Source organism: Neoarthrinium moseri (assembly GCF_022829205.1).
Source record: "Neoarthrinium moseri strain CBS 164.80 chromosome Unknown scaffold73_Wmoseri_CBS_16480, whole genome shotgun sequence".
NCBI lineage: Eukaryota > Fungi > Ascomycota > Sordariomycetes > Amphisphaeriales > Apiosporaceae > Neoarthrinium > Neoarthrinium moseri.
The window spans coordinates 35,068-60,585 of record NW_026055187.1 but is presented as its reverse complement, the minus strand read 5'-3'; the positions used below and the strand labels follow the sequence as shown (position 1 = coordinate 60,585).

At 54.3% G+C, this 25,518-nt stretch overlaps 6 protein-coding genes across 6 annotated transcripts; 2 read left to right on the top strand and 4 right to left on the bottom strand.

Annotated features, from left to right (window-relative positions):
• Nucleotides 1–2,189: 2,189 nt before the first annotated feature.
• Nucleotides 2,190–3,686, top strand: JN550_011754 (uncharacterized protein; the record flags this gene model as incomplete). The annotated part of the gene is made up of 2 exons (XM_049310154.1): nucleotides 2,190–2,737; nucleotides 2,924–3,686. The coding sequence occupies 2 exons, from the start codon at nucleotides 2,190–2,192 to the stop codon at nucleotides 3,684–3,686; spliced, it is 1,311 nt and encodes a 436-aa protein (XP_049166253.1).
• Nucleotides 3,687–5,015: 1,329 nt separating this feature from the next.
• JN550_011753 (uncharacterized protein) lies at nucleotides 5,016–6,334 on the bottom strand (the record flags this gene model as incomplete). Its single annotated transcript, XM_049310153.1, has 2 exons — nucleotides 5,016–6,211; nucleotides 6,271–6,334. The coding sequence occupies 2 exons, from the start codon at nucleotides 6,332–6,334 to the stop codon at nucleotides 5,016–5,018; spliced, it is 1,260 nt and encodes a 419-aa protein (XP_049166252.1).
• Nucleotides 6,335–8,095: 1,761 nt separating this feature from the next.
• JN550_011752 (uncharacterized protein) lies at nucleotides 8,096–9,971 on the bottom strand (the record flags this gene model as incomplete). The annotated part of the gene is made up of 4 exons (XM_049310152.1): nucleotides 8,096–8,320; nucleotides 8,393–8,884; nucleotides 8,993–9,503; nucleotides 9,640–9,971. The coding sequence occupies 4 exons, from the start codon at nucleotides 9,969–9,971 to the stop codon at nucleotides 8,096–8,098; spliced, it is 1,560 nt and encodes a 519-aa protein (XP_049166251.1).
• A 1,099-nt stretch (nucleotides 9,972–11,070) lies between these two features.
• On the bottom strand, nucleotides 11,071–16,918 carry JN550_011751 (uncharacterized protein; the record flags this gene model as incomplete). Its single annotated transcript, XM_049310151.1, has 3 exons — nucleotides 11,071–11,386; nucleotides 11,446–16,701; nucleotides 16,761–16,918. 3 exons carry the CDS (start codon nucleotides 16,916–16,918, stop codon nucleotides 11,071–11,073), a joined length of 5,730 nt encoding a protein of 1,909 aa, XP_049166250.1.
• Nucleotides 16,919–21,701: 4,783 nt separating this feature from the next.
• JN550_011750 (uncharacterized protein) lies at nucleotides 21,702–22,493 on the bottom strand (the record flags this gene model as incomplete). The annotated part of the gene is made up of 2 exons (XM_049310150.1): nucleotides 21,702–22,028; nucleotides 22,083–22,493. The coding sequence occupies 2 exons, from the start codon at nucleotides 22,491–22,493 to the stop codon at nucleotides 21,702–21,704; spliced, it is 738 nt and encodes a 245-aa protein (XP_049166249.1).
• An 877-nt stretch (nucleotides 22,494–23,370) lies between these two features.
• Nucleotides 23,371–24,666, top strand: JN550_011749 (uncharacterized protein; the record flags this gene model as incomplete). Its single annotated transcript, XM_049310149.1, has 1 exon — nucleotides 23,371–24,666. One exon carries the CDS (start codon nucleotides 23,371–23,373, stop codon nucleotides 24,664–24,666), a length of 1,296 nt encoding a protein of 431 aa, XP_049166248.1.
• Nucleotides 24,667–25,518: the final 852 nt, after the last annotated feature.

Sequence of the window (25,518 nt, the reverse complement as noted above, 5' to 3'; positions counted from 1 at the left end):
TTGCGGGTGTCTTGCTATGCAGATCTGCTTCTAGCTTTCTTGTCTTGGCGCCGATGGCAGCATACCTTGGGGTTATGTTCCATTCACGGATGCGTAGACCAAGCGGTCGTCGCTGAGGGATAACTTGACACCAGTCTTCGGTCTCGGGGACGTCTTTCATACACTCTGACGTACCCTGTTTTTTTCTTTCGATTCATGAACGACATCACGACTACGAAGTAATGGACGACCTGTCGGTACCGAGCATCTGGAATCCGGTTCCGGCTGTCTGTTTCGCATGCAACAGGGTTTTCTTTTCATGGTTCGGATTCATGGTCATTCTTATACAGCATCACATATTACGGTCGTATCGTTCTCAAACTCGGAAATTTGCGTCAGACGATACCCACACGAGCATTGTGAGGCGTTTAGCATTTGCATTTCCATATGGTAGGGGGTTTGGACGCCATCTACATGGCATCAAGGACTTTTAGTCGCTAGACTTGATGGTTACCGATCTCCGAGGCTGATGGACGGACGCAATTGGTGGAATTAAGGAACATGCATAACGAACGTGGGATATTTGCTACCTTTTCATACTTTTCTGTTCATCTCCCTCTCCCGTTTTCCCGCCCGTTGGGCGTCACATAGGGCTTTCCCCTGCGCTTGGAGTCTAGCAGCGCTCGTGGTGGCTGCTGATTGGGCATGGGCTTCATCAGTACATTGAGAGATATGGTCGCCCGGCTACTACTTGAGCTGGGAGACCTAGATAAGCCATACCGTACATAGCATACATGTATATGAGCAATGGTTATACTGAGACGGGTTCTCGGAGACATGATACGGTCCATGGCTCCAGTGGAGTGATCTGGTTGTGGAAAACGTGACTATTCGTAAGCTGTAAGGCGACGCCATAGAGACGGGACAAGTCTAGTCAGTAGAGACTCCTGAGTATGCACAACCTATACGCAGTGTTCACAACTAGATTGCGGCCAGCGGGCCTCTTTGTCGTCGAGACGAGGATCGTTAGCGCGTCTGCTTGGGTGTTTCTAATAGGCGAGACTGAAGTTGATGCCGTTCGCGTACGGACTCCCGTCTGTAAACGCGGACGGGCTATGTGAAAGTGAAGCGAGTAAATGACGGCGCTTGTATTAGTTGGACAACGGTATTGATTAATTATTTGGTGGAGAAGTGCAACACCGATTTATCGCGGTGAGAAGATGTGGTGCACTTTCTACTACGCCAACTTGGGAATGTGCAGTATAACCAGAGTCTGGCCCAGACTCCAGACAAGATCCAGTCGCAGTGCTTAGCCTGGACGGCCTCGAACCCTTCTTCTCCAGGACTTGCAAAACTAGTCCAAGCTTTCCGCCGGTTAGTTCCTTGGCGGCGGCGCGAAGCGGATAGTTTCGTCTGAACTTGTCGGAGCGAAGGACAGCTGTGGAGCCGCGTCGCATACCGAGAGGCAGGGGGAAGCATCTTGGCATCTGTCAATCTGTCTACGGTAGCAACCATGCCTGTGCTCACAGGTCCTGGAGTCCCGGTGGAATGGATGGTGTCCAGGACGGTCGATGGCCGAGTACCTCGTGAATCAGCGGGAAGTGGTCAGAGAGCTGGATCCTGCAGGCTGGAGTTATAATTAGCGGCAGGCCGATGTCAACCCCCTACCAATTGGGCTGACGGTGCCCGGCTCACTGCAGCTCGCCAAAGCAAAGCTGAACAGACGAGACTGCGGCCATTCCCAGACGGGATAGGAGGGAGATAGGATGGGGATACGACCGGGGGCAGGAGAAAGGAGGCATGTGGGAATCGCGAGAGGGCGTGAGCAGTCGTCATGTTTCTTACTGATGCGCAAACCTCCCCTCCATCCCCCATCAATCCCTCAGAACTCAGAATCCTCGGCCCTGGGTGTTTATTATTTTACTTCTTCGCCGTCTCTCCTTACGTCTCTTATGTAGGACCACGTTTTGCTGTCTTGTACCACCGGTGTCCAAGACGCTCTGCTCCATACAGATATTTTTTAATTGATATAACCGATTGAACCCCTATCTGCGCCGCAAATGAGCTGACGGTCAGCCGCGGACGGTCAATCCAGTCAGCCATTCGATACTGCCTTTCCACACGTAGAAACGGCACGCTGTGAAAGAAAGCCAGCAGCGCCCAACTCTTCCACCACTGTCGCCAGCCAGCGTCACTTCCCCATGGGCACGATGAACCTCAACATGGGCGCCGTGCGCAACCCGCCGCGCCACGTTACATTCGGCGCCGTTGCCTTCTTCATCATCGTCCTCTTCGTCGTCTTCACCCCGCGGACGCCACACCTCGACGTGTCCCGGCTGCAGTCTTCAACGGGTTCCGCTGCACCACCCGCCGCCGCCGCCGCCCCCCTTGCCGGCGGCAAGACCTCGTCCAAGACGTCGTCGTCTGGCTCGGGGTCGGCCCCCGCCGCCTACAAGAGCAACGCCGAGAAGCTCTACGGCAACGACTACCACGGCCACTCGTCGCCGTCCGACATCAACCGCGTCACCAACGACACGCTCGGCTTCTCCAAGATCTTCGTCGTCGGCCTGCCCGAGCGCAGCGACAAGCGCGACGCCATCGCCCTCACCAGCTCCCTGACCGGCTTCCACGTCGACTGGGTCGATGGCGTCAAGGGCGAGTCCATCCCCGACAAGGCCGTGCCCTTCGGCACCGACCGCAAGAAGTTGTGGGAGAGCAACCTGGGGAGCTGGAGGGGACACATGAATGCCATCCGCAGGTACGTCCTTACAGTAGTTTGAGTTTGCGCTGTTCGCGAGTCTCTCTGCCTATTACGAGACATTGTCTCAGATGCTTTCTCTGGGGTAATGCCCGGTGGAGGCCGATCAAACACGGGTTGCAGCCAGGCTGGGCATGTATCAGGAAAAGGCAAACAAGACAGTTTGGCTAACGAGAACGTGTACAGGATTGTTGAGGACGATCTCGAGTCTGCCCTCATTATGGAGGACGACATGGACTGGGATGTACGCTTGAAGCCGCAGCTGGAGCGAGTAGCCCAGGGCGCCCGTGCTCTCCTAGGTTCCAAATCCAACCCGGCGTCCCCCTATGGCGACGACTGGGACATCCTCTGGCTGGGCCACTGCGGCGAGGTCTTTCCCGAGCTGTTGGACGAGAACAAGGGCAAGCCCGCGGACGACAAGGGCATCAAGTACATGCAGCGCAAGTTCGTCATCGAGAAGGACGCCACGGTCCCGCCGCTGGACAAGGTCACCGGCCTCATCGACTTCAAGGCCAGCCCGGAACACACCCGCTGGGTGCACATCACCGGCGCCCCCATCTGCACGTTTGCCTATGCCCTGTCCCAGAAGGGCGCCCGCAAGGTCCTGTTCGACCTTTCCGTGGACCACCTCAACGGTCCCTTCGACAACTCCCTGGCCTGGCTCTGCAGGCGCGCCGTCTCGTCTGTTGGCGCGCCAGAGGAGAAGGCCGGAGACCGCGGTCTGGATACGAAGTGCCTCAGCGTGACGCCTCCGATCTTCTTCCACCACAAGGCCAAGGGTATGATGAGCGGGGACAGCGATATCCAGACGGTGGCCGACGGTGCTGTTCGCGAAAAGGGTGTCACGGAGAATATCGTCTGGAGTGCGAGAAACAACATTCGGAACATGATCATGGGGACGAGGATGGAGAGCCAGTACGAGGACATTTCGAGTTCAAAGTCATCCTGAACACAGCATGGTTTGTGGTGACTGAATTCTTTGGCCTCCTCCATCTCGGTGGGAAATTGACCGAGAGATCCCGGGACGTGGTGCAGGTGGATATCTGCCATGGAATCCCTCATCTCCTTTGTTTTGAGGCCTGCGCCAACCTCGACGTGAAGGGTCACAACAAATCGAACCCCCCAAGTCTCGGTTTCGACGAATCCCGCGCGGTCTCTTGTCATGATACTTCAATGTCAGACAGGAGCGGTACATCAAGCAACCGACGCGAGGGACGGCGTTATGAGTTGTCGGCCAGTTTCAAGCCTGGTCATTGTGCGAACAGCGGGAAACGATTGGGGCTTAGAGTAAGAGACTTGGTTACAATGATATCGACATCAAGTGTTACGGTTGAATTGGCGTTGGCCTGTTTTTTAATACGGGGGTATTGTAGATTAGATCGCACGGCGAGAGCCATAAGGCAGCCCAGGTGCAGGGCAGTGTACCAAGGTTTCAACGGGAGGGCAACGGTGGCTCAGCCACCAAGCACAGGCAGGAATAGACGAGAATACCAATCCTGTTCCCTGATTTTTCATACAACCAAAAACAGTGTCCGTGCAATGGCGCGTGCAACCCAACCTGCAATCCCACAGTGGTTCTATCTAAAACCGAAAAGCCAACATGTGTATCGGCTTGATTCTCTGGTTCGTGTAAGTGACTACCTACGGGTCGCGACTGGACATCCTGGCCCCCACACGAAGACAATGGTCTATAAACCACAAAGCAACGAGTGGCTTGAGCTGTTCTAAGCATGTTTCCATGGTTGTCGTCTAGTTATCCCGCTGCATCCTTCTTGACTTTGGGAGGCGGATTTAAGCCATGATGCCAACCTTCGGGTTCCTGGCTTGCAATCAGCGTGGGCAATGGATGGATGCACTTGCTCACGGAATCGCACGTCTCTGTTCCATTCCCTTTCCAGGCCCCGATCCAGCTGTTAAGATGGCAGCAAACTCAGCGAGGCTCATGTGTTCAGGATGGAAGATGTGACGGCAATGATGCACAATCATCACGAGCATAGCCAAGTCCAGTGGTAGCGAAAGACGCACGGAACAGAATACAAGGTGGCATTTATGACAAAGAATAGAAATCCTAGCTCTCAAATCTGTCCGGTCCGGGGATCATGGTCCCACCCGGAATGCCTCAACCGTTGGCATCATCTTCTCGTATCATCATGGTCCGGAAACAATTCTTCCCGGGTACTACTCCCTGATACCCGTCTCGCCCTACTCCCCTCAACCCAAACCAATCCTTTTAGCCTTCGGACGTGGGGAGATAGAGACTTCACCAGTACTGAGAGTACTACTGATCACATGATGAGTATCGGCCCCCAATGCCCCAGAACTGCTCTGCATAAAAGGTGCCGGCAGCCGCTTGCTTCCAGGGGTCGTTGAAGGCGGTGAAGAGAATGAGGTCGCCCGGGTTGCTGGAGTATGCGCTCTTGATCGACGAGATAGCGGCAGCTTGCGTGTCCATGCCAGGCACAGCCGCACCGTTTGCATTGCCCTTCCAAGGCCAGCCAGTCTCGGTGACGACGATGCGCTTGTTTGGGTCTGAAAGCTTGGCACGGAGGCGCTCGACGGCGCCAACGACGAAAGAGCCAGCCTGATCGGCACCAGTGTTGGGGTCAAAGAAAGGATGGACGTTGACGGCGCAGTAGTCAGACTGGTTGCACAGCTCGGGGTTATTCGTCGCCGCGTTGAACGTGTCAACAGTCACCACCGGTCCTTGATAGCCCGCGGCCCGCAGGGCGGAGCGGGCCTGGGATATAGCACCCAGGACACGGTCGACGGTGGCGCCACCGTTGTTCACAAGCTCGTTGCCAACACTGACAGTATCAACAACGCTCCAGTCATTGTTGACGCCGGCAGCCATGGCGGAAACGGCCTGGGAAACCGAGCTGAGGTCGAAGATGCCGAGGAAGAGCTTGTTGCCATACTTCTTGGCAGCAGCATAAGCGAATGCAACTTGGTCGCAGTCAACACCGTAGAGGCGAACAACCCCAGTGTCCTTGGCGAAGACGGCGAAATCGGTATCAACCTCGGCAGATGTTTTGCAGCCGCCGCTTCCCTTGTACGGAGAGTAGGTAACACCGTGAAGGCTACCTCCTCCGCCGGTCGACGGTACCGGGGCAGCAGCAGCGGTTGAGCTAGGTTTAGCTTGGGCATACGTCGAAACAGGGGCCTGGGATGGGCTGTTAGGGGACGCCGCGTAGACGGTTGGAGCCTGCAGAGCGTCAGGCGAGACGGGCGCCTGGGTCGGCGGAAGGGCGGCCTGGTTCGTGGATGTCGACGATGATGAAGTCGACAGGGGAACATAGGCAACCGTCTCAGTAGCGGTGCTGACCGGGTTGCCAAACTGGTCGACGTAAACGATAACCTCGGGTAACTCAGTCGGGGCGGCCAAGGCGGGATCCGTAACTGTCACCTTGTCCCGCTTGGGGATAAAGGCGCGGCGGTGAGCATGACGCTGATGGACATGTCGCTGTCCTCTGTGGTCTGTAACCTGTGTCAGCACATGGTCGTGCGCAGAATCATGCACACAAGACGCGACTTACTGGGCTGCGCAGCTGACAGCTGCAGCAGCGAGAAGACGGCGAGGAAAATGGTGGCGATCTCCATGGCTGTAAGAATACTTTGTAACTCTCCCCTTTCTCTGGTCCCAAGGAATGGCAGGCCCCCTTCTAGTTAACGAATGACGAGGCGGGCTGGACTGCAGGGGCAAGGAGTCAGTCAACCAGCCAGCGGAACAAGCAGAAAGTAGTACTAGGATAAGGAGGGACGGGAAGAACAAAAGCGTCGCATGAAAGCGGCAAAAAAGCAACCAAGGACGTCAATCAACTGTCCATCAGCGGCAGCGACAGGAGGCTCAAAAAGGGGGACACCAAAGGAGGGACAAGAAACAGGGAGGAGGTTGGGGGGGGTGTAGGCTTTGTGTAGATAGATGAATGAAGTCCAGGTGAATGGGGGCGGCTGCCGGCCAAGCGACGACGAGAATGCCACGCGCCACTTGAAAGGAAAGCCCAACGCCCAAAATGGCCGTGGCACTTGCTCTACGGCTCCTCGGCGACATAAACACCCTCCATGGAACGTGGCTCCGTCGGAAGTTCCAAGTTTGAAGCGTAATGTGTGGAAATTAGAGAGTGATGTCTGAGACACAAAAAAACCAGACGACACGATCGGCGGGGAGGGCATCCAGGGCGGGCAAGAAAGATTGACTCACCAACTATTTATGCCTGGCTTGCCTTGGTAAAGAGAACCGAGCGACCACCGCCGGAGAGAGTGTGCAAATTCGCGCAGTGCGTTGGCCTCGTGTGTCGCCGACGTGGTGGCGGCGATGGTGGTGATGTACAAGGGAGTGTGGGATTCTCTGCGCAAGTCTGGGCGGCGCGTCGAACTGTGTCTTCGCGGTCTGTTTTCTTCCCCGCGGGAGGAAAAAAAGACGGTAAGGAGCGTCAAGAATGAACGTGAGGTCACAAAAGGTGAGGGTGCAAAGTCATGTCTTATGAGACCAGATTCCTTGCGGTCGTGGTTTTTGTGAGCCGACAGGCGAGTGAGTGAGTGGGTGGATCGATGTAAAGGATCCGGTGGCCGAGGGTGAAGCCACCGCCGTTGTTTCTTGGCCCGGTTGGATGAGCGAACAACTGACATGACGTCGCGAGGCATGAGTCGTCTGTTCTGGATGCAAGGTACCGCCAAGTTCACCTTTCTTTTGGGAGACCCCTTTGCCTAACCAAGATGCGAGTCAGCTGAATCAGCCACAACATGTGCATGCGGGAAATGATGAATATGCAGCCCAACGGCGAGGTTCCTGCCAGCATCCCTCAGGATGGGAGATGCTAAGTATGCCTTGCCACAATGCACCACCTCGAATTCCGCTTTTGGCCAACTTGGATGTTGCCATCGTCCCTCCCTTGCCCGAGAGGTTCGGGTTTGTGCCGACGACACCATGCCAGATGCCACAGCAACATCATGCCGGCGGAAATCCTCACGAATTGGCGGCGTTGTCAGCCGGCACATGGAACAAACGAGTGACCGTCTCTGGCCCTTAGGCCAGCGATCCAAGTAGAACACTTCCACCCATCACCCGTCCGCCCATCCACAGCACAGAAAGAAAAATGGAATGGAATCAAAGAAAGACCCCGGGGTCCTGGTGAATGTCGTATCAATTAGAGATTATGTATCTGTTCTATGTCCTGTGTAACCGCGATCGGGTTCCTGTATCATGATGAGTAGGAGGAGTAATGCTAGTGGTAGTCGACCTGCAGTCCTAATCCTACAACTGCACACTCCCTACTTGTGACGGGAGTCATCCAGAGTCGTATACACATATATATACACGCACCACACACAGTCAAGCCGTTATCCGTACGTCGTTGGTTTCTATGCCACAAGTGACGATTGCCTGTTGGTCTTGCGTGTCATAACCTTGGTGATGGCGTGGCGGATCGTGACACCCGCCTTCTCGATCTCCTTCTTGGAGAGGCCTGATGTCACGCAGACCTTCAGCGCCGGCCGGATCGCCCATGTCTCGTCCTTGGGCGTGCCAATGTTCCTCACGGACGGCAGGCTCTTCAGCCTCGTGATGAGGACGCCGTTGCTCAATGTCTGTCCTCATGTTAGCGTCACAAGTTCAGTCTCATTTGCTAGGTTGCCCAAAGCAGGTTCGACTCGACTCACCTCATCAACACACTCCTGCAGAATCCGTTCCTGGTCCTCATATGTAAGCCCCCGCGTCCGGATCACATCCGGCTTGAGGTTGAGGAGCAAAATCGGGTTCTCGGCCGAACTGGTACAGTTGACCCAGTCGCTTCTTGGATCCAGTTGGGCCTTTATCGTCTTGATGTTCTCGCGGCACTGAGACAAGATCTCAGGATTGGACTGAAGAACGTTCAGCGTCTCGCTGGCTGTCACGGCGAGCATGGCTGGCAGAGCGGCAGAGAAGGTATACGAGGCTGCCGTGATGCGCTGGTGCTCCACGGCGTCACGGTTTCCGGCGCAGAAGCCGCCACCCGCACACAGAGGACCAGCGAGTGAACCAACAATCATGTCGATCTGTGAAGAATCCACGTTTTGGGCTTCGGTCAGGCCACGTCCAGTACGGCCCAGGACTCCGAAGGACAGCGTCTCGTCCAGGATGATACGGAACTTGTACTTCTCCTTCAACTCAACCTAGAATGGGATGTATGAGTATGCGGACAAAGTCGACTCGGCGACAGAAAGACGTAAGGAAAAGAAAAGAGGATAGAAAAAGGACAAAGAGAACGTGAGGCGACTCACCAGCTTGGGCAGATCCGCAGAGTCGCCCACCAGCTCAAACAGACCTTCCGTGACGATGAAGCGTCTGGTCAGCTTCTTCTTGGCCTGATCGCGAACGACCTGCTTCATTACCCTTTCGAGGTCCTCCATGTCGTTGTGGTTGAACCACTTGATCTGACTGCGCGAGATGTCAAGGCCCTTGCGGATCGAGTAGTTGACCTGCTTGTCGGCAATGATGACATCGCCACGCTTGCAGAACGAGGGGATCACACTGGAGATGGTGGAGAAGGCCTGGGCGTAGACAATGCAGCCCTCGGTGCCCAGGTAGGCGGCAATATCGGCCTCGGTCTTCATGTGAACATCCTGGGTGCCGTAGAACTGGGGGGGCCCGCAGGGTCCGACTCCGTAGGTTCGCAGGGTCTGGATCGCCTTCTCCTTGATCTGCTCATTGGCATTGAAGTTGTAGAAGTTGTAGGAGGCGAGGTTGGTCACGGTCTTGCCGTTGGCGAGTTTGGATTTGGGGCCTGTCGGGCTATTGGTCAAGTCAGTCAGAGGGGCACGTTCCTCGGTTCTCCTTGGGTCCTGGGCAGCACAAGGTGTTGATCTGGTGTCGATCGTCTTTTTCTTTTTTTTCCTCTTCTCCTTCTTGTTCTTCTCTTGGTACGTACCCAACGATGACGGGGAGCTTCTCGGCCTCGGCCTCCTCGAAGGGCGTCTGCCCTGCGACTAGGGGCTCGGGCTCCCAGTCTTGGACCAGCTCGTCAATTTCTTCCTCCTTGAGCTTGACGTAGTTGGGCCCATGGGTCGGGTAGGCGGGGGCCAGCAGGTAGCGGATGAAGAATATGACCAGCACGAGTTCGATGGCGGAGCGGATGGGGTCGTTCTGGTAGCTGGACTGGATGTAGCGGATCAGGACGGCGCTGCCGGGGACCTTCTGGAAGGCCTCGGAGATGTCGTGCAAGGAGGCCGCGAGGCGAGTCTGGGCTTCGTGCAGGTCCATGGTGGCAGCATGCGGTTCTCCGGAATCCCGCTCGGTTTAGACGAGGAAGAAGAAGTTGGTAGAGTGGCAGATATGGGGGGATATGGGGGAACGGCGGCGGCTCACTCGGAGGCCCCGGTGGAGCAGTACGGCGGAGATGGTTGTTGCCGTCGTGCGCCTTTGCCTGCTCGTGCTTCTGGGCGCCGGATGGTGTGGCGGATGGTCGTAGTGGTTGTGGTAACTCTTGCTCGGTTCGGATCGCGGTCTGTCTGCGTTGGACGTCCAGCCTCTACGCTGCCCTCGTTGCGACGCGACCGCCAGTGGAAGGCGTTGGCGTCAGGGGTAACTAAGGTAAAAGTTCTAGGTACCTAAGTTACAGTGCTTGTGGGGAACAGATCCGCACTTTTTCTGACACTAGTGCTAAGGGGGCCTACCGGGCCTACCGGGCCTGCCTAGGTACTGCGTAAAGGCCCCGTCGGCCGCTGAACACCGAGCCCAAACGCTGGAGGATTTGTGCTGGCGGCCAAGGTCATCCCCTAATCACGGGAGTGAGTGACATTTGGATGGTAGCCAGGGAACATGGATCCAATTTGGGATGGGTCTCCCTGATCTTCTAAGAATCATGGAGGCCTCTTGTTCCTACGCAAACTTCCCTGCTCGGGTATTCTCTATGCTAGGGTATGTACGTAGTATGCTGTAGTTAATGCAGGCTCTGCACATCATTCTTGATCATTCAAATTGTGTTTTATTCATTCATGTAATGGTGGCTCCTGTCCTCCAGTCCGATTTCTGACATCCGCTGCCGAACCAAACCATGCCCCAAACTTGACGTAAATTACCGACCGCCATCAACGACGCATGGACTTTTTGTGCGTTTATTTATAGAACACCTTTCGTTATCATTTGACAGTGATCAAGACCAGACTTGACGGAAATTGACAATGCCTTGAGCTCTAAAACGGAATAGTAATAGGAAAAGAAACAAAAACGGCTTTGTATAGAAATGCCAGTACCGGAAGAAATACACTGCACTGCACGTTACGGCCACCCCAAAACCAACGGGTCGCAACTAATCCCATTTGCACGTGCTCTCTATAGTACATCTCGTGGAATAGGCATTCTACAGGAACTTCAGCTTGGTGGACGACGCCTTGGCCGCCTTGGTGGTCGTGGCGACGCCCGAGTACGACGGGTTGCCCGTTCCAGTCTGCGTCTCGTTGCGGGTGTTGTCATTGTCCTGGCCCGTAGGCTGCAGCAGGTTCATGGGGACCAAGTTGGTCAACGACTTCGGGATGTTCTTGCCAGCCACGATGGGACCCGCAATCAGAGCCACAAACAGGACTACCATGGCAAAGTAGAGGATGGCAAAACGGATCACCCTTCTTCTGCGAAGCTTGGACTGCTTCAGAGAGTAGATGGGCGGGCGGATTTGTCGGCTGTACGCTTCTATTAGTGCTTGAGACAAAGAGCAGGGGGGAGGTGGGCCTCGACATACCTAGGACGCAGCCAGAAGAGCATCATGGAGTGGAGCTTGTCGATCTGGGGGATCAGGATGACGGGAAGCATCAGGAAGAGGAGAATGTGGCCAAGGGCAAAGTCGGCGGCGAACAAGCTCAGCTCGGTGATCTTGCAGAGGAATTCACGCGCAGGCTGGGAAATCGAGTGCCAACCCATAGAATACCACTTGCCCGTCCAGAACGCGATGTTGGATTGATCCGTCTTGAACTCACGCGTGAGTGCCAGAGAGATGATCACCTTGAGAATGAATCGCTGTGCGGCCATGACCGCGATCATACCGAGGAGGGTCTTGGTGAAGTCGAAACCTTCAAGGAAGAACATGACCTCGAAGAACACGATCAACATGATGACGGCAATGGCGTGGGCGATCGCCGCCAGCACACTTCCGAACTTCTTGCAGCACATGCTCAGGAGAGGGCCCATACAGCAGGCCATGCCGAACATTGCACCCAGGGTTCCAGCGTTGATAGCAATGGGCGCGAACGCAACAATACCGACACGGATCAGGGCATTGGTCGCCTTGGCCTTCTCAACGCCAGTCTGCGCGTTGATGAACAGGTACGGAATCAGCGTTGCGGCAACGTATATCAGAGGGGCAATAACCTCTCCGAAGAATACGTTGGTGAATGCTGCACGGGGAACATCGGCCGAGAGCTTGCCCGAGGGGTCGCCGAGAGCCTTGCGCTTGTAACCCGTGATTCTCGTACGAGAGAGGCGAGAGAAAGCGATCCATGACGATGCGTGTGATCGAGAGTTGCCGCGAGACAACCAGCGCAGGAAGTCGCGGTAGTCGATGAAGAAGTCGTTCCACGAGAACTGGTGGGGGTTGTACAAGAAGGGCGAGACAAGCAGGGCAGGAACAGTAATGTAGAAGTAGGTCAAGGCCGACTGCCAGATGGTCAGGGTCGCGAACAGCAGCATCATGAAGCATCGAGCGCCAAAGTAGATCGAAGGACCGGCGAATCGCGAATACAAGACACCGAAAGGAATGCGCGCAGTCGCGAAACCACGTCCTGTACCAATGTAACGGGCACCACCGAAGGAAAGATCCTCCTGCACCGAGTTGGCGTAAATCTGACAAACAAAGACCTCGAAGAAGGGCGACAAGGAGCAGAACTGCTTCGCCAGACGAGTTGCCATACGTAGCACACCACGTTCCGTGAGCTCTTGAACGCAGAGAGGAATGTAGGACAAGAAGAACACGAAAAGAATCGAGATGACACTGCGGTAAACCCAGTCCATCAGGGCGTCGGTGTTCGAGCAACCAGTAGGGAACAGAGGGTCGGTAATGGGTACGTTTCGGTTGTAGTTGCAGGCAATCGTCTGGTCTCGCAAGACACCGAAGCTGAGCAGGGTGATGAGGAAGACCTGGACAGACAGCATGATGAACATGTTGTTCAAGTGGAAACCGGGATGGGCGTAGTAGAACGACAGGAATCGGTCGAGGGGTAGCTGGGTACCGAGGTAGTAGTATTCACGAGACAGCATTTGCTCGCCCATACCAGTTCCGATCTTGGTGGTGAAGTTCAGAATGGAGCCGAAACCCAAGTCACGACCCTTGCCACACTGGTAGTACTCGCAGTGCTTGATACGTCCACCACGCAGTATCGCGTTCATACCAGCGTAGATATCCTCGTTAAGATGCAGACCTTTCTGGGCCTTGGAGACACCGCCACGAGTAGTCATGAAAATACCGTTCAAGAAATCAGGGTGACCATAGTGGAGCTTGCCACCAATCTGGGCCAGTGTTCTGGCGAAGAGAGTACCAAATGTCTGTTCCTTTCCAGCAGCAATGTCACCAAGGATACCAATGTTCTCGGAGAAAATGTACTCGCGGGCACCCAAAATGGCAACGGGGGCTTGCGACTCATTCTTGACACCCGGAGTGTATGGAGAGACGTTGTCGGTCTTCATTTCCTCGAACTCGGCAAGAACCGAGCGGATCTTGAGACACTCCTCGAGATAGTTGTCCTGGTTGGCATCAATGAGCTGGATATACTCTCCACGGTAGAAGATGATGGCGTGGTTCTGGTTATCGGATTTGCCGTCACCAAGAACGGGGTTACCAGAGAGCTGAATTCTGAACTTGGGTCGACGCATGCCGTTCTCCATGATCTCAGAGTGACCATCAACCAGAGCAGAGTAAATGCGAGGCTCGTCGCCCTCGACGACCGGAGGCTCCTCATCCAGGTAAGCAATTTGAAGGTCGGGGTAGGCACGGAGTAAGAACTCTGCATTCTCCATTTCCTCCTTCTTGAACTTGGCATATCGCTGCATGGAAACGACAAGCTTGAACTTGCGGCGGGCCATTCTCTCGAGCTCACGCTCGAGCTTGTCGGAGTTACCACCGAACATCTGGACAACCTCGGGGTTCTCAACGCGGTATAGCAGCTTGATGGCACGGCTGTAGTTCATGAAACCAGAGACAGTACGGTACAGAGTCTGGGATCGCAGGGAAGCCCAGATACGAGTGCGAAGAGTGTACTCGGGGGCCGAAGACTTGAAACCAATGCAGTAGAACGGCAGGTCGTCGATCTTACTCTTCGCAGTATCCTTCTCGGTCTTCTCCTCGTCACCATTGAATTGTGACGTCTCATCGGCCAAGATCTTGGTATCCTTAACGAAGCAATCCCACTCGTGAGGGTGGAGTTGCTTGAGGTACTCCAGCATAGTAACACGCGAGTAGGGCTCATCCTCACGAATGATCTCCCTGAGAGACAAGAGAATCTTTTCGCTGTAGTGGGGGATCAAGACGGTGAAAGTCGGCATGTTGTCGACCGGGAGAGGCTCGGGAATAGGTGTCGAGAGTGATTGAGCGAAGAAAGAAATACGACGCTCAGCTTCGCTTTGGCTTGGGAAGAACTCAGTCTTGAATGAGTGATCTTCCTGGGAAACGAAGAAGGTCGGTGCTCTAAGAGTTCGCTTGCCTTCTTGCTCCGAAGGGACCTGGTGGTACAAAAGCTTCTGGACGTGGTCGATAGCAAGAAGATGCTCGCGATACATGGAGATCACAATGGCGTTCCAGATCTGAGAGATCAACACCTTTGGCTTGTACTTGATCTCCATGTCCGTCGTTGCCAAGATCTTGGAGTAGATACGCTTTGGCAGACGAGAGAAGATGTTTCGCCAGGGTGTCCAGATAGACGAACCAAGGTAGAAGGACCGCGCGATGGAGCAGACAGTGTTGAGGATAACGTACCAAAGGTAGGTATCCAAGAAGAAGAAGATCAAATCCGTGAAAATCATCAGGATGAGGGTAACAGTCGGCTGCTTCTTGCACAGAATACTGCCCAAAATCGCGTCACCCACGCAGCTGTCCACGTTCATGATCGATAGGTATCGAATCGGGTCACGAACCGACAATGTCAGGTAGACGTAGGATTCTCCAAACTTGGCACCAAAGACGGTGGCCCATAGACCATAGGACATGGCAATATCGTTACCATGAAGACGTGGCCAGCTAGCAGTAAAGGTCTGACTGGCGACATACTGGCGGGAGTTTTTCTTGGCCAGGTAGCTGCCGAACAAGCCACCCAAGGGCATGACGGAGAAGAAGATGAAGGTCACCAGAGCGATGAAGAACTGGACAATACCCAGAATCAACCCAACCTGTGTATCCTGGGCACCCTTAACGCCAAATACGTAGACGCTGGGACCGATGTTGATGATGAAGATGGCGATGAGGAACAACAGACGCTTAGTGAGATGTTGCGCTCCCGCCCATTTTCGGGGGACATAAGCCCACTCAGCAAGCGTGGCCAGGACCTGGATCAGAGCAGCAATGGCGCCACCGGCGCCGACGATGGACCACTGAGCAGAGGCTGGCGGTTGATTGTTAACCTGCTGCTCGTATTTGCTGCCCAAGAGGAGAGAAGGTGCGTTGTGAGACGTGTAGAACCAGAACATGGTCAAGTGGATAACCCAGATGCGGTTGAAATTAACAAGCATGTGGAACCACGATCGCGTCTCCTTGTATGTCTTAAAGAAACACTTCTTCCAGTTGACGTCCTTGAGCTTCAGGTAACGTTCCTGGGGAGGGACATCAACCAGCTTGCTCTTGTCTTCAAGGACGATGCGCTCGATACCCTCGGGGTACCAGAAGAGCTGGTTGCAATCATCGTAACCAATGATCTTGTTGTGGTCCCGCTCGCGACGTACGTAAACTCCGTTGGAGATTTCGTAACCTTGGTCACGACAGTACTGGTAGATCGGGGTAATGACGTTGTTGAGGAAGGTGCCCTCTTCGACTTGCTCCACCATGTTCTGGCAAGCGGGCGAGTTGAGGTAGTCATCGGCGCACTTGAAGATGAAGCAGAGACACTCGGCCATGAAACGCACTTGGTTGGCCTCTCCCCAGCAGAGCAGGTACAAGGCAATCTGGCGAATACGGTCGTGCTGGGACATGCGGTTCATGCGGGTCTTCCAGCGGTACTCGGCAGCCTCCAAGCTGTCGTCACCCTCCAGATCCTCGAGCATCTGGTTCTCGTCGGCGGCGTCCTTGTTCTTCTTGTTCTTCTTGGCCTTCTTGCGGCCCCTGCCCTTCATATTGGCGAAGCCGACGGCGTCATCGAGGTCAAGGTGGGCAGCAAAGTACCATTTTCGGTAGTTGGCATTGTCGCCACCAATATAGTCTGCGTGGAGCGAGAGCAGAGCCTGGTTCGGGGTCATGCGAGAAGCCCTCGAATCCAACAAGGTCATCAGATGATCATACATGTTTCGCATGCTGTCACGCTGGAAACCGAACTTGCCGGTCAAGTCCAGGAAGATGTCTTCGATCTCCTCCTTGGAGAGGGGAATCTGAGCATCCGAGGTCCAGGCCGGATAAGGCTCTCTCGAGCGCTGGCCAGCAGGAAGGACGTTGCCGAAGTCCATGCCGTAGTTGGGCGTCGAGGCACCTGACGAGCGGTTGCCGCCGTACGAGATCTGAGAGGACGGCGGGCGGAAGCCGCGGGCACCATCGCCGTAGCTGTTGTACCGCTCATCGCCACGGCCATAGTAGTCCATCTCAGCAGCGCGTGCCATGTCGGATCTCATGGTGAAGTCGCTGAAGGTCTCGGAGTCGTCCTCGCCCTGGCCCCGGTTTCCCTGGTAGCCCTGGTCGTAGTACTGGCCGTTGCCGCCATGACCACCGTTGTTGTTGTTGTTGTAGTAGTCATCCTGGTACTGATCGTTGTTGTCATAGTAGCCACCGTCCTGTTGGTAGGGATTGTTGGAATCGGCGTTGTAGTAGCCACTGCAGCCAAAAGGTCAGTTCGGCCGGACATTGCCCAACGAAATGGAAACTCGACTCACGATTCATCGTAGTAGCCATCATTGGCAGCGTATCCATCTTGGTCGTAGTACTGCTGGTTGTGCTCGTCTTGGTAGTACGAGTCTGTGTTTGGGTGATCGGGATGACCGTAGCCATCGTCGTAGTGGTCATTGTGACCACCGCCTGGGTAGCCCGCCATACTGAATGGAGATCGGGGCTATGTTTTTTCTCAAATCGGCGGTCGTCTACGAGGCCGAGGTCAGCACGCCCCATTGATGCACGACGCGCTGGCAGTTCGAGGTGTAGAACGCCTGGCCGGTATCCTCCAGAGAAGACGAAAACAGCGGCGACACAGCGTCTTGGGAAAACGAGGAAGGGGGGAAGTAAGAGGGCTGGAGAGAATAACTTACGGCTCAAAGACTCATGACTTGTCCAGATCAATTATTAGAATTAGTTCCGGAATGGCCCTTCGTAAAGCGAGGGACAAAGGTGTGGCCGGCCACAAACAGAAGGAGGCTGTGACGCTGTTGATGCTGGTTTGTTGTTGACCCGAGGGAGGGATCGATTTGGGAAGGGGAATTCCCAGGTCACGGTTGGCGAGGGCGAGGGAGAGGGAGAGGTTGGCACCACAGGAGCGACGGGGTTACGCGGCGCAGTGCTGTCCAGCGTTTAGCGGGCAGTGGGCTGGCCTAGCGATAAGGTACCGTCGGCTGGTCCGGCGTCTCGAAGGGCTTAGCGAGCTGGGAGCCGCGACGAGAGGGAGCGTGAGAAAAAATAGATATGCCAAGGCCCTTGCCTTTCTCAATCAACTAGCAGCAATCACCACTTTTCCGTAGGCAGTATTATCGAAACGATTGACTGGATGTGAATCCGTAAACAAAGAGGGCGGGTCGGGAGCGAGCGGCGTCGTCCTTCTTTTGACTTTGCGGGTTGCGTGGACCTGGAGCGAGAGTGTAACGGCCGACGCGGACGGGGCAGGACAGCACAGGAATGCCGTGCCTCTGCAGCGCGAGTGTCGGTGGTAACGAGAGTCGGTTGCCGCAGCGAGTAAGGGAAGAAGAGGTCTGTCTTCCTCACTTTGATTCAATCCGTAATCCCAGGGCTCACCCGATCCTGCAAAAAAAGAAGAAAGCAGTTCAGGAAGAAAATGGGGAGAGTCCAGAGAAAGAATGAAACAGGCTTAGGGACGGGGGAAAGTCAAGTAAGGTAGGAGGGCTGCAAGCTAGCCACAGCAGAGGGGGGCAAAGGGGAAAGGGGAATTGGGAGTGAGCGAGTGTGAATGGCCATGCATGGATGGGATGGGATGGCCCGGATGGGGATGGGAAAGGAGACACCTCCAATGATCCATCCTCCAGGGCAGCCTGTGAGCCAGCAGCAGCCAAGGAGAGCAGTCCAGTGCTCCCTGTACTGTGCTGTGCTGTACCTCTGTACCTAGGCCCCAAGCGTGAGCGACGGGCGACGGGCGACGGGCGACGCAACGGTCCACGGTGGGCTCTGGCCAATCCAGGACGGGAGGGCGATCGAGATGCGGATGTGGCTGTGCCCCGGTGCGTATGTGTGTGACTTGCGTCCCCCTTGTCCCCCCTTGTCCCCCCTGGACGCCCAAGACACCCTCTGATTCTGATCGAAGCCTGCATGGCCTGCCTGTCAAACAGGAAACAGGGCACACCTGGAGCACTCGCGGAGGCGAATACTCAAAAAGCGGGCAGGGGTGGGACAGGGAGGTTACAACCTCCCATGGCTCGCCTCTCTCCTACACAGTACAAACACCACCAAACCAAAAAGCCCCTTTTCCCTGATGGGCTTGGTGGGGGATCGAGGACGACCAGAACAAGAAGATGAGTCGAGCCAGAGCCCAGGATTCGTTGCCGGCGCCAGGGATCATCTTCTCACGACGCCCGTGGTTGGCTCCGACACCCACGGCCATCCCACCTTGGGGCCAGCCCAAAGTACACCATAACTGCGAATCACCGAATGATACTTGAGCTGTACCTTGGAAGAAAGCAGACAATACCTACCCACATGGTACTGGACACCACTTTACTCTGCTGCCTGCTCTTGGGATGAGGATCGATCAGACAATCCACTGCGGAATTTAGCGGAGATGGGCGCTATCAACAGTGCTTTTCTTGGCTTGTAACTATGCATCGGCTTCAATTCTCTGTACCATATGTTGGTACTTGACTTTTCCACACAGCCCTCTTGCAACCACTACATCTTCGGGTGGTCCCAGCGCTCTAGGCAAACTCTCAGCAAGATTATCAATTGCCTCGGGTTCATTGTCAGGTCATTGTCACATAACAACGTTGTTAACACAGATGTCCAGTCACGGTAAAGTGCGTCTGCATGCTGAGGTTTTCGAGACTCGGAAATTTAAACAGACAGCATCATGGCATATTCGTTTACCTGCGCCTCAAAGTGACTGACGTCTCGACGTATGCCGTGTGGGTCCGCCCAGAAGTCGACGTGCGTCGGGTATTCTTCAGGTATCGCGCTGCTGCTGCAGTTTCTGCAGTACCGTCAATCCAAACCTGATGAAAACTTGGCTCCCAGGGCCGTGTGCGCTGGAATACAGGTTTGTTGGAAGTGCACAACAAAGGAACAGAGAATATTGGCTGGATCTCGTTGAAATCGCGCTGCGAGCACACGACCAACATGTCGGCCGTCTGGCAGTGGTAGGCTTTGAATTCCGTCACAGACTCGTTTCTCAACGGTCATCCATCGTGTTGTGTGCTACACTCCACCAAGATGTTCCTCGAATACGATACCGTCCAGCAGTGGTGTACGGCACTTTTTAGTCAAGACCGCTCTGCAAGTCGTATACGATAGGTTGCCAAGAGGTCCATCATCAGTACGAGCCCCAGACAGCGCCACTCCATGCCTCCTGCAGCTGTTGACCTTTCGAGCAGTCGGACACGAATCTTGTTCTCACTGTTCGTTCATGTCGCACCCCCGCGCCCCCAGAGGATACCGAACAGTGTAGTTGGTTTCTGCAAACATGCATGTGGTCATGGTGGCCGGGCGGGGAGCCTTTCATGCGCTGCCCATGCATTCAATCCTCAAAACCTAAAAAATCTCGAGGGCGATGAGTATTGCTTACTATATCCACCTAGCCATGTTTGAAGGAGCGCATGTTCGTTCAGGATAGGACTGAGCCATACTACAAAACATACCTACATACGGGCCTAGCCATTTGCAACCCTCCCATCGAATACGTACAGCCTAACAGCCATACCCACGCCCAGCTTGACCATCTTGCATGAGGATGGATCTCGTCCACCATGGTCGTCAAGATGTACGCGGCGTGTAGCTGCCCTCCGCAGTACGATACTGCGCTACGGTGGAGTCATACGAAAAAGAGGTCACTGTGCTTTTTGTACAGTGCAGAATGAACGTGTCGACTCATAACGGCCCGCTCAATGCAGGTACCGGTGGCCGAATGGCTTCTTCTGGCAGACAAGCGAGCGCGCCATGGCTTGCGCGCATGCTGCCCACACCGATGATGACGACATAGGCAAATTTGGGAACTCGGAGCAATCAATCGTGCGCGGCGGGACTTGCAGGGTGTGGAAATGTGCCCGCCCAACAGGAGTCCAGCCCGAGATTGGACGCTGACGGTGGGCCCCTTTTCTGCCCTCTAGAGCAGCCTGAATCGTGCCGTGGATACAATCTTGGATGACGCGGCGTTAGCGCAGGAGCCCACATAGTATTACGGTGCCATTGTGTATTTTCGGTATATGTATTATATTCCTGCTTGTTAAGCAGTGTGGTCAGACGGGTCAGATCAATCAAAGCTTGACAGGCGGGAGCGCCTTTTTTCATCTGAACGCCAGCAGCGCCAGCAGCGCCAGCAGTACATACCACGCCGCCGCCAGATCCACTGCTGGACAGCGGATAATTAGTTAGCATAAAGTCGACTTGGCACCGAGAGACGGTGCAGTCTTGTTTAGGTCGACAATTGGACGTGATCGGGACCCTAGCTGGAGGGGTGGCTGGCAATAATGCCAAAGAGAGTTCAGACTGAAGGTTCTTTGAGAGTTCAAGACCAGCTTGAGCGAAGAAACCTCGAATCCCCCCACAGCGATGCTGCCACGGCTGCTGCTGCCCCTCCAATCTGACTGATGAGCCAACTTTGAGCAGAGACTAAATTAAATCCGCCAAGAGCCCGCACTCGACGCGAGACGGACAGGGCTTGATGGCCGGTTTGTCCAACACCCGCGACCGCAGGCTGGCGGGCAAGGCATCCGTCATCCATTTGAGCGAGGGGTGGGCCAGTCGTCCTCTAGCCACCTGCAGTGGGTCAGTCCATGTTCGTCCAGGGGCAAGCCAAACCGGTACCGTTTCCATCAGATTTTCATGTGGGCTGCGCCTCAGCCGCATCTTCAGGGCTTCCAGCGCTGAGACACGATCGGGTGCTACTTTGGTGGAGCTTCTTCAATTGCTAAATCCCGAGTCTATCATGCACCTCCAAAGGATAGACAGGGGCGCTCAGTAGAAAGAAGCACGTACAAGCTCAACAAGACAGGCAATGCTGTGCCTCCGCAATAGCTAGTCCGATCTCACACGTGAGGAGCGCTCTTATCAGTGTTTCAACTACAAAGTTCACTTGACGGTGGGGAGCATCTAGCGAAGCAAGGCGACGTGCACACCATGGATTCTGGCCTGTGCATCCCTGAAATCATGAGGGCTTTGCATGACTGGCTCAGACAACAGGACGACAGGCATGCGCCTCAGTAGCCCTGGAGAATTAATTGTCCCATCGTTAGAAGGTCGTCTTGAAACCCATGACCATTGTGGGCTAACATGATCATGTCGGAGCAGCAGGTTTCAATATATGTGGCTATGTCCGTACTTATTCTCTTCTTGACTCTGAGCACGTTCCATATCACTAGTTGCTAGCCGGCGAGGCGTACCTACATCTTGGGTGAGGAGATGTGCATAGTCAGGCTTTCCTAACTTAGTGCTCTCATTCTTATACATGCCTACGTGGCCAGGTCCATGATCAAACGGACCAGCTCCTTCGATTCCGCCTCCTTGAGAAACGGACTGTGCCCGCAAGTAAGCTCGATGACTCGGGCACCCATGGCATTGGCCATGGCCTGCTGACCCAGGGCCGGGATGCACTTGTCATTGGTGCACACAACATAGATCTTGGGAGCCTTGACCTCAGTCGCCGCATACTGCGTTGGAGTTACGAGACTGGCATGGCTCTGGTACATCAAACCCGCGAAATGGCTTTCCCTCTCTTCCTTGGGCATATCATTGTAAAAGACATCCATGGCTTCGGGATTCAGCAAGCGCATCTCTCCCTAGTGACACATAAGCCGTTGCTTCCCTACCAGCCGGTGCTCTAGGATACTCACCTCCTGTCTGTGCCAGCCTGGCCAATTGTCGTTCTCAAGCGTATAGAGGCTCATGCCTCTCTGGGGCACTGCAGCAGCAGCGAAATATAACACAGACCTGACGCCGCCTTCGAGGCCACGTGCCTTTCTCTCTTCCACAGTGTGGCCATGAAGCGCTGCGGTGCCGGGAATGCCACCGTAGCTATGACAGACCATGGTGGCCTCCTCGCCAGCGTCAAGATGGGGCAGCAGGACCTCATGGATCCTTTTCACGTCGTCAGCGTACGTTTTGCCTGCTATGGATCCGTCGCTGCCTACAGTCGCATTGACGGGTGCTAGGACTGTATAGCCGCAAGCTCTCAAGGGATCTATGATGCGGTGGTAGGAAGCAGGGTGGTGCCAAGCACCATGAACGAGACATATGACAGGCATGTCGAGGGAAATGATCTAGGTAAGCAAAATTAGTTGATCAGATCCGTGATGAAGAGCCTGCGATGTCGAGATCGATGGAATCCAGCGCCTTGTGCGAACAGATCATGATTATATATCTATTCTTCCAGCCCAAAGACTACCTCATGTAACAACTCCACTACTATGTTGAACTGGCTAGTCAAAACCATGCCCTCGGAAACTGGAGTGGGTCAAAAGCGACAACTTCTCATTGGTTACGCGCGGATCACTCAGCTGCATGGTAGTGCTTACATCAAGTCGGAGGATATCCGTCCTCGAGTCTCAATACCTGTCCCAAGGGTATATCCTTGGTTGTTTCTTTGCGCCGACCTTGGTCTGGCCAAGTCAATCTGTTCTCAGATGAACAACTCCGGTCATATCCAGTTGGTAAAATCGACGCCGAGCGGAAAGAAGATGTGCGACTTTGTGGGTGCTTTACTAAAGCTTTTGATACCCTGGTGGATATTTCTTTCACCGTAAGGCCCGGCGTAGGGGAGAGGCATACGCAGGATGTGAGACAAAGGGCATATTCTTAGGTAGTGGAATGTACCCAGGGCATCCTTCCTTTAGTATGTGTTCCTTTGAAGACATTATTAGTACTCCCTTCTCTTGAATTAAGACCAAAGACACCGTTTACGAACAATACGCTTGTAAATTAGACATTGCTCTTCATGCGAGAACACCACAGTGCCATTATGCTACTCCTCTACCAAAGTATATAAGAAACCCGTCGAGAATATTGCTGAACCTGTCTGCCACACCACAAGACTCTAGTCGCACCTCCGTTCATCAACTTCGCTCTGCAGTTCGCTCTCCAGGCTTCACTAGACACCAGCCACGAAATAAAACAACACAGAAAATGGCACCAATTTTGCACATAGTCCGACATGCAGAGGCTGAGCACAACGTCGATGCGCGGTATCATCTTGAGGACCCGAAATTGACACGGAGGGGTAAAGCGCAATGCGGTATTCTCTCTTCAGCTGAGAAAGACCTGCAGAAGCGTGTCACTCACTTGGTTGCCTCTCCATCTTCTCGGGCGGTGGAGACATGTGCACTAGCGTTCCCTACTGTGGTTGAACGCGGCAAGAAGATAATATTGCTGGGTGAGCTTGTCGAGGTCGAGCCTTACGACTGCAACGTACCCGCTGACATTGAAACACTCCAGAGAGAATTCGGGGATCTGATGGAATTTAAACATCTGGACGCAGACTATCTCGATAGGAGCGCTTTGAGCAGGTATGCGGCCACGCCCAGCGCATTGGAGCAACGAGCCCGTGTAGCCCGTAGGATACTTTCAGCCCTAGCTCAGAGTCATGGAGAGGACGCAGAGATTGTGGTTGTCAGTCACGGAGGTTTCATACAATGGCTTGTTGAAGACTTTGACACTACGTGGGAGAACGCCGAGTTGGATTCGTTCCGATTTAACGCAGCATCTCCGGCTGGCATTCTCTCTCTGAGCCGGCTCAACCCAGCAGAGCCGAGAAAGCCTGTAGTATGGGATAAATTGGACAGCAAGGGAAGCGAAAAGCAGGACGAGCCCCCAATGATGATGCCCAGAATGCTTGGAGACGCTGACGGTTGTAAGGTTGAAGGTTCAACGACTTGCGGAATGAAGCGCAGGCGGGACGGTGAGCCACAAGATGGTATCTCAGAGCCGGTTTGCAAAAAGCCTCGAAACGAGTTGGACGATCCGCTCAATGACGTTTGGCAAAAGGAGGATGACCGTAGCAAGGGTGAGGATGCCCCAACTACTGGGACGAAGCATAAGCGGAACGATGAGCCAGAAGATGATATCCCAACCCCGACACGCAAAAAGTCTCGGAATGAGTTGGATCTTCCTTCTAGCTACCCTGCCCCCTTGGGTCCTCGTCAGCCGGTGTCAGTGGAAATTGATCCCGGCACAATCAAGTTCCAAAAGCACCGCTTCAGTAAGACCATGTTGTTAAGAGCTCGTCAAATACAGCGCTACATCAAAGACTTCCCCGATGATGATGCCTTTAGCCCATTGGATATTGCTAGAGCTAGGGCAGTACAGCCCCTGGACCCGGGCGACTCGGAATTGGTGGAGGAGACATATCCACCGAATTGGGCAAGGCTCACTCGATCGATACCAGCCTTCCTCAACCTGCATTGGAACCGGTGCTTTAGGTAAGTGGTGGGAGGCAGCAGCCTGGCATAAGCGGCGACGAAATCTAGAGACACACGTAAGTGCAGTCTTCGATCTTGCCTTTTGAGACGTGGCTCTTGGTACTAGGTATCGTGGCAGCCTCGTGATTTCGTGTTATCTGTTTACCTTGACAGCAAGTAGGAAAAAAAATTACCAATTCCTCACTTTTGTTGTGCTCAAGTTTGTTGAAATAGACGTGACCATTCCCAACGGAATCCGCTGCCAGAACCATTCAATAGTATTCCAGCACAGGACGATCCCATGGCTATGAGAGAAGCCAGTCCACGAATAGAGTGCAGTATGGTGTAGTGTAATTCCGGCATGGCTAAGTTATGATTTTCGTTGTAGCATATGTTGCTCATTCTCAAGTTGCAAGACGCCTTCAACGTTGTTGTGCCCTGTTGTGACAGATGCACTGCTGAGGTTCGGACTTGTTCCCTCAACGATGAGACGTTCGATTGCACAATTGATAGGATACTTGCTCCGCCGATTAGGGTGGAGCGTCACGATGCCTCAAGACCGTCCAACAAACCTACTTGGCAATGTATTTCATCAATTGGCCCTTCCAATATGAACACACAATGCCAAATGCGGCTCTGACCATTTGCAGATGTTGACGTTATTTTAACGAAAACTGCACAATAATCATGACTTGACAACGGGACGTCATCGACGACATACAAGGTGGAAATGCTGAATTGCCTAAGGAACTAACTTGACTTGACCGACCAATCTTGGTCATCCAGGCGCCGTTGCCCCGCCAACGGACCCGCAACTCAACAACGTCCGTTTGACTCTCTGTGGAGCAGACTCAGAACCTGAACATGGTGTCTGTCT